At 37.5% G+C, this 8,556-nt stretch overlaps 1 protein-coding gene across 2 annotated transcripts; it reads right to left on the reverse strand.

The window, feature by feature from the left end:
* Positions 1-2,618: 2,618 nt before the first annotated feature.
* Positions 2,619-8,221, reverse strand: LOC145483722 (uncharacterized). Of its 2 annotated transcripts, none has more exons than XM_081462272.1 (7): positions 8,142-8,221; positions 7,636-7,750; positions 6,040-6,133; positions 5,708-5,905; positions 5,415-5,572; positions 5,162-5,259; positions 2,619-4,540 (listed from the first exon to the last, which is right to left on the reverse strand). In XM_081462272.1, exons 1-7 carry the CDS (start codon positions 8,168-8,170, stop codon positions 4,369-4,371), a joined length of 864 nt encoding a protein of 287 aa, XP_081318398.1. In that variant the 5' UTR covers positions 8,171-8,221; the 3' UTR covers positions 2,619-4,368. The 2 variants fall into 2 exon arrangements, with proteins under 2 accessions (XP_081318398.1, XP_081318397.1); XM_081462271.1 differs by having other exon boundaries at positions 2,622-4,540; positions 5,141-5,259.
* Between the last annotated feature and the right edge of the window lie 335 nt (positions 8,222-8,556).

Consider the following 8,556-nt stretch of genomic DNA (forward strand, 5'->3'; position numbering starts at 1 on the left):
TGACACAAGACTATGATCTATCTCTCGTGTGACAACATTGACCACCATGGACACCATTTTTCTAGAGGTTTGAAATTCAGGAGATAATTTGTGCTTTATTGAGAGGCCACACAGCTTAATTCATTTGTCCCTTTATCTGGTACAAGGAAAGCTACATGGAGAAGTACATGTAGGCAACCTTATGCCCCAGGAGTGTATATGTTGCAGGTAAAATCTGTTCTCAGGTAAAACCAGTCATCAAACTAGGTTAAGGTTGTCATCCATAACTACCTAGGTAAAATTTGTTCTCAACCTAGTTCAAATCAGTTATCAACGTAGGTTCAACTGTCTGCACATTTTGTTTTGTTAGGGACAGATAAATGAAAAGGAAATTATGTAATAAACAGAAAAGAAATTACTTCCAGTCTCTAGTCTTCTTTCTCTTGCCTCCTCTCCCCTACTTAACCCTCATCTATTCTTATCATGCCTTTTACCCTACCTACTGTTCTCTCCATTTTAACATATCACCCTCCCCTCCTCCACTGACCAACATTGTATTGAATGGTCAAAATAAGAAACTCTAACGTGCTTCTTACCGAGTCTTGATCTCACCTATCTTTAGATTTCAAGTCCACATGCCTCACCACACAGCCACACAGGAGAACGTTGGCAATTCACTGATATTTCTCAGCCATATTACGTATTTGTTACCAGACTCCTTCAGCCCTAAATTGCCTGGACCCAGTCTTTGAATATTACATACATACCCTCTGCATGCAAACTGGATCATGTGTACTAATGACACCCACGATCGAGTGTCAATCGATACTAGCGATCGACACCTCGATCGACCCGCGACCGACATGTCGGTTGCCATTCAGTCTACATGTTGACCGATACATGATCGACACTCAACCAACAACAGGCGATAGTCGGTCGAGTGTCGACTGACTCATGTGTCGGGTGATAGTCTCCTGCTAGTCGGTCCATAGGCTGTCCACACTCGTCTGATACTCTATCGATGCTCTGCTGACACCCATGGCTGAGTGTCGATCGATACCATCCATCGATCTCCATCCATCGACATAGCGGTCGCCACGCAGTCGAAAAGCTCATATGTTTTCTCTTAAATTAGCCTGCATAATACAGACAACACACACTTTTCTGTTACCCGAGTGACACACTCTCATACAAAGTTAACCTCACTTTACAGACAATTGTAGTCTGTGCACTATATGTATTATCTTTGTCATGTCTATGTGCTAATTGCACCGTTTTAGAAAATGAAAACTTCATGTAGATTAATTATTTTATTACTGATACAGTGGCATAAGAAAGTAATATGTTGTACAACTGTCTTTGTACAGTGTTTGACCCTTGTAAACCTTAGTGTGAGACATTTCACCATTGGAATGTGCGTAAGATTTCTTTAGTTTCAACTTTTGAAAGTTACAGTTAAGATATTAAAGATAGTTATGTGGTTTCACTGTAGAACAGAAGTTTACGTGATTTGCGAATATAAGTTAAACATATTTTGACACAGAAGATAGAGCATAAAGGTATATCTTACATTAAAAAGCAGTGCATAGCTTTTTGCAGGCCGCCCTTTTTCTCGAGCCAGGATCCGAAAACGAGCACGTTTCCCTTAAATCCCTATAGCATCCCGATTTCCAAGACCTCCGCAATGTTTTCGATCAAGGTAAGAAAAGTTTGGACAAAATGTTATTGAATTTCCGGACAATATAACTGTAACATGTTATAAAACTACTCTTAAGAAAATAGATTATAGAATAACTGATGAACAACGTCGAAATGAAAATTGCTGCTGTTAGAAAAAATTACTTTCAACGTACACAACATAGAGTACCCCCGACATAATCAATCGAACCAAACATAACAAAAAACAAGTCAAACTCAATCGAAGTCTAGTCGATGTTATTCTGGCGATCAGTGTTAATGTTATTAAAAACGATTTGAAACTGATCTAAAAAAAACTCTGACGAAAGCAACAGAGAGTTGTTGAAAATTTAATTTCTTATAAGTTTTTATAACATCATTTTAACTTTTAGATTTTTTAGATCAGTTTCAAATCGTTTTTTAGTAACACGAAGTCTAGTCGTTCGATTGTTTTACGGTTGGTTCGCCAATCGCACATGTAATCAAACTCCAACTTTTTGGTCAGTTTGATTACCAAACTCAATTGAACCAATCCAATTTAATCAATTTTTCCCTGACATTTGGTGAAAGAGCACTTGAGGTTGCCTTAAACAACCATGCTGGGGATTGTTAATTGTTTCAACATTGCCTGGGTACTCACGTTTATAATGCCAAGACCACACATAACTTTAGAAACCTGTTGAAACGGGTTTCAATGCCAGGCTTAGTCAATCGAACGTAATTTTTCGATCAAATGAGGGTTCGATTAACACATGTTCGATTGTGTTCAATTGGCTGGATATTTTTGGTGAGTTCGATTGTACTCCATTGCCAAACCCAAACAAAATCAATCGAACGATTGGAGTTTGATTGCACTGGGAGTACTGCAATATTATTCCTCAGGAAATTTACACTCTTATTATAACACGTTTTCTAGTAAATCAATTTTTCCCAGAATAAACCTGTTCAGGTGTTTGCAACTATTAAAAGCATTTTTTAAATCTTCTTTTCAGCGCTAGAAAATTTTCGTCCAATAAAAGAAGTTGACTTTTTAGACACGTTCATGCATTCTAAAGTTACTAATTGATCAATTAGTAATAGCCTAACACCTAATTAGTATAGACCTATTTAACAGTAAACATATATTCCAAACATCAGAACACTCCTCTGTAACAGACCCAGTGGAACCCGACCCAGTGGATTATTTTCCCCTACCCAGTGAAAATTTAGCCTCCCCAGTACCCAGCAAATATTTTGATTTTACCCAGCTATTTTTATGCTTCCCCAGTGACTGTGCAGTGTGAATTGAAAACCCCAGCGTATTTTTCCAAAAGAATAAACCAAAAAAAATAGTAAAAATAAAACAACAGCTACTACAAAAGTTGAAAGCTATAGAAAGTTCTACCAGCAGTTCTAGTTCTGGAATGGAGAGCCATTCGTCCTCATCGCATTCTAATGACCATCACACTCGAAAAGGGACCAAAATTGTCAAGAAAAAGCACTTCAAAGGGGGTTCCTCAATGCGACAAATGGCACTAGAACGTATCCATGGAATCCCATGTAAAACTTAATCTGGGATCCTGGGCAGGATAGGCAGGATCACGGGCGGGATAGGCGGGATCCTGGGCGGGAAAGTTGGGATCCCAGGTGGGATAGCCGGGATCCCGCGCAGGAAAGTTGGAATCCCAAGTGGGATAGCCAGGATCCTGGGTGGGACAATTGGGATCCCTGGCAGGACAATTGGGATCCCGGGAGGGGCAATTGGGATTCCAGGCAGGACAATTGGGATCCCAGGTGGGACAGTACAAATCCCGAGCAGGACAGTTGGGATCCTGGGTGGGACAGTAGGCATCCCAGGCGGGACAGTATGAATCCCAGCTGGGACAGTTGGGATCCTGGGTAAGACAGTAGGGATCTCTGGTTGGAAAGTTGGGATCCCAGGCAGGACAGTAGGGATTCTGGGCAGGAAAGTTGGGATCACAGGAGGGGCAGTTGGGATCACAGGTGGAAATGTTGGGATCCTGGGTGAGACATTCGGGATCTGGGGTGGGATTTGTGGGATATAAGTCTGTATTCCAAGCAAGTAGTACAAATAACTATTTCTGAGATCCCAAGCAAAAGAGTTGTGATCTGACAGGATATATAAGTGGGATCTACTAAGGTGGGATAATTTAGGCTGTTATAATTCATGGGCCAGCTACTTTTGATAAAAAATGTCACTGATTAAAAAATACAGAACAGGTTTTACTATTTTTGTAACTATATCTCCCAGATGCAGCACAGCTTATAAAATTATACGAACACATGTACTTGTACATGCCATGTTTTATTTCTTTAAATCATATTCTTTTTGGTCACTGCATGTATAACCATAGATTTCTGTCTGTAAGATAAACCTAATTTCTCTTCACCAGATTTGGGAATCTACTTATGAACACATCATTTTCCCAGCAACTTCCACCTTGACACAAATATCCCTCAGTTGTTCCAACTTAACAGCAACAAAGTTGTTACAGTACACTACTTTAGACATGTGATTTAAAAGGTTAAAGCCCTTGTAGGTTATGAAAGAACCAGGCACTGTCCTGTGCTGCTTGACAATGGCCAGGGATAAACTTTGGTGGTGGACATAACAACAGATGTCTCCAAACTGGCTTTGGCGACTGCTGTCCTGGTATAGGACTGTGTAACTACAAGTCGTCTTAGCTCTCTCATATAGCAATCGGTGATTGTTTACCTCCTCATCTTTAAGCGGTAATACAAATCAACTTTGTTGGCAAGTAAGAACATCCCTTGACAGGCAAAAAAGGTGCTAAGGGCTTCCCTGTGTTCTGGCTTTAAATGCTCACTCTTTGGCTTTCCAAGGAAAAAGTACCCAGGCTGGCATTCAAAGCTTAGGGCAGAGCTGCAAATGAAATAAACAGCAAAAAAAAAAAAAAAATAATAATAATAATAATAAACGACAATTTGTTAGACAACAATGACAAAGGAAATGAAGTGACACTAATTTCTGGATGTACATGTTCATTTTTCAAAATAAAATAAGTGACCTGCACCACAAACTTAAAAGCATAATTTTTCATTCACTTCAAAATAATGTTAATGCACTTGTACTATGATCGACACACCAGCCCTAATTTTTTTAACCATAGTCAATATCAATGGCATGTAAAATTTGCACAACTTAAAACTTTTAATAAATAATTCTATAAAAATAAAATAAATAACTTTAAGTGTCAATGTATTGAGCACTGATGTGCTAATTATTGTGGACACTGTAAATAAATAAACAAATATTGCAAATCGAATATAAACTTGTTGAAAAACACCAACTGGCAGGAGGCTAATCAGTACAAACAAGGGAAAGGCTAACCAGTATAAACAAGGGAGACTAATTTTCTCGTGTTATTGTTTTCATAATCAGTTTTAACAAAGTACAGTGTTGATACAGTATAGAATTACAAAATATTTCTTAATATCCTCCTCTGCAACAGCTCTTATTTACCTGGAATGTTCACATGACAACCTCTTTGTAAATTTCATCACTGATGAAGAGTTGAGAGAGGGATTCAGTTTTGTGACAAGAGATGGAAGATTCCTCAAGACTGACAGTGCAAATGCTACCTATGAAAAGGGAAAAAATATTATGTTTTTAGATGTTCAATGAACACACAACAATTAATCTTATACAATCACGTACTTTAAAAAGAATACTAACATTTCTATCCTTTAAACTCTTACTTTTATTACTACAACTACAAATTTAAGGCTGGAGGTACCTGTTCTGCATTGTGTCTTGTTCCATGGATCAAGCTTGTTAAACAGCCATTCATGTTTTCAAAGCCAAAACAAGAGTACACCCACAAAGGACCATAAAGCCTTACAAAGTAGACAAAATGGCGCAACTGGTGGGCATTCATAGTCATTGCCTTTTCACCTAATCAAAGAAAAACAATATAGTGAAGAAAAAGCAGTCTGAAATGCACAAGAACAAGGTAAAGGCATTGCCTAGGATTTCCTTTTTATTTTTTGAGGTAGCTACGATATTACATCATGCAAAATTAATATTTACCATATAAGGTGCCAAGTTCCTTGCAGAACAGGTCTATTATCTTTTCTGCATCACTGAGGACTTTGTGAGAAATTTTCTCACTAACAAGAAGTGACATTGCTGTAACCATCAAAGAGTAGTGTTGTTGGTAAGGAGGAGGTAGGATCTCCATCAGCACTGGCACTGAGAAATGCAGCAACCAAGCCCTGAATTCTGTGGCTGAAATAATGGTATATGTAAATAATTATTACAAACAACTTATCGTTTACTCGGTAAATAGTAATGTTAAGGCCTATGGCATGCATGCTATAGCTTCAGGCATGAAGTCATTGCAATGAATAACTGCTAATTACCCTTCCAATGTGCTCTGTCTTCTAGTGTTCTAGGTTTTTGGGAAATCACATCTGGAACTCTGATTGAGGTCGGACGTTTATCTAGGGCAGCAATCTGTAAAAGAATTGATTTGATTGTCTTAACCTTTTTATTTTTGTTTTTACCTTCAAACTTTACAGTCACACGCTGTAAGCAAGTAACAATTAACAATTAAATGTGACATCTAAATTGAATGCTGAATCTCAGTGTGAGATGAACCAAATAGGAATATTAAACTGTTCTGACAGTTGTGAAATTCCACATTAAGCCATTTATTGTAAGGGTGTTGATTAGGCTTAAACCTAGTCAACACCCTTACATGTACATGTATACTTTGTTCCCTATGTAAAAGTCCTTGCTTTTATGTTCTCCATTAAGCCAAAATGCAAGCAAATTCTTTATCAAGCCAAGACAAATGCCATGCATCCAGTCTGGTACAAATCCTTCAACAAGATTGAACTCCTTGAAGAGCATAAATACAGAGGCACTTTTAATTCCTTTCACCTGTAGTACAGGAAATGTGAGAGTGAGTAAGAAAACTAAAAAAAATGTTGGCTATATAATTTTGAACTGCACACTTGGTTTAACCCATTGGCTCCTGTGACGGCCAGTTTGGGCCAGCACAGATGTTGCTTTTTGTTCACTTATAACACCGTACCGTTTTAATTCATCAAGTAGAATACAAGTAGCAAAATAATTTAATCATTTTACCATTTTCAGATTTTCCTTTTGTTTAACGGATGTGCTAGAATTCGATTAATCTCAGGTAATAATTGGATTAAAGGAAAGCAACCTTATATAAATTAATACATGCAGGACATTAACTATAACTTGCTAATAAAACTGAGTTTAGAATTACATACATACTGACACGCCTAATTTTGTAGCTTCATAAGCACATTTCACCATAGACTTATGCGTTCTGTACTTCATGTTTGGAGTATGAGGCCATACCCTGTGAAGGTTGTTTTTCCTACAGTCTGCCCAGAATCAAAACATGTCGAACAACTACTTTCCCCATTGTACTGTTTCATGTTTGTTACTAATGATTTGGCCTGAAGATCTTCAGTACATAAAAGCAGTGTGGCATGGATCCTTTTTTCTCCAGAATTCACATTAACAGGAATTCCTACAACAATAGTTTTGAATGATCTGAAGTACATTAAAGGGCCGTAAGAGACAAAATTTTTCTCACATTACCTTACAGATTTAAAGCGAGCTTAAAAAAGTGGATCAACATCCATTATTATATACTACTGCCGCCTCAGTGCTAGATACTGATTTCTAGTAGATACTTTAGATTTTAAAATTTTATTTATTTTAGAAATTTTAAAATTTTAGATTGTAAATTATTTTAATTAACTATAGTCAGGGGACCTAAATAGGGTTAACCTCATTGTCCTCCTTTTCAAATACAAAAAATACTAATTGTTTATCTGTATTTGTATTTGAATAAAGTATTATTATTATTGTTGTTTTTATTTATACTACGTGAGCACTTGGTGTCATAAGGAGAAATTAGATGAAGGTCAGCATTATAATAGCTTTACAGGGTTGACTCCGTCCAAAGTACTTACCGTTTTGGTAGAGATCACAAATAGCACTTTAATCACTGGCTGTCCAAAAGTGAGCATGTTTGGCTTTTTATTCAAACACCACAACCCAACCAAAAGAAGGTACTTCCTGCATTGTCTGTACAATAAAGTTTGGTATAGAACTAATAAACATACATGTATTAATTTAACCAACAGACTCTGTTTTGACACTTGACAAAATGTTGTCCTGTTCTGAGCCTCCGTAAGGTCAAGTATAGCTTGACAAAATCTTGTAGTTGAAATAATCAGCATGCATACTTGTAGAACAGAACTGATGACGGGTATTTTTTTGAAAATAAACAAAAATGCACCTTAACTCTGAACAGAGCTTGCATATTTGAAGGCAGGACAAAAGGGGGAGTGCAATCCAGGTTTGTAGTTATAGGAAAGTCCACTGGGACTTTCGTATCTGGCAGCTTGATTATATAAGGGTGAGGCTGTGAAGGTTCAATGTTGTTACAATACAAGCTGTTCATTTTCCCACTTACCTTAACTCAGGTGGAAGTTCATTGATCATTGACAATATTGGCCACAAATTCTGCTTCTGGGAGGATTTAAATGGATTTACACCATCAGTGTAGAAGGAAAATGATATGTTAAATGGATGCTCTGGTCCTAGGAATCCTCCAGGCTTCAGAAGGTTCTTGCACACTGATCCACTGAAGACGTCATAAAGGTTGTCATCATGTAAGAAGTTGTAGCGAAAACGGTGACTGAGGTGTTTTACAAATTCTGAATCTTGAAAAAAAGAAAACTCTACTCAATGCTACTGGTCATGTTTGCTTTTACTATATATATTCCTGTATGCATACGGTTTTCCTTTATGCAAGTAAGCTAGCTTACTAACCTTGCTAACGCGATGTTACAAAGTTTACAATTCCTCCATGTTTGGTGTACACAAAC

This window comes from Orbicella franksi, chromosome 4 (assembly GCF_964199315.1).
Source record: "Orbicella franksi chromosome 4, jaOrbFran1.1, whole genome shotgun sequence".
Classification (NCBI taxonomy): Eukaryota; Metazoa; Cnidaria; class Anthozoa; order Scleractinia; family Merulinidae; genus Orbicella; species Orbicella franksi.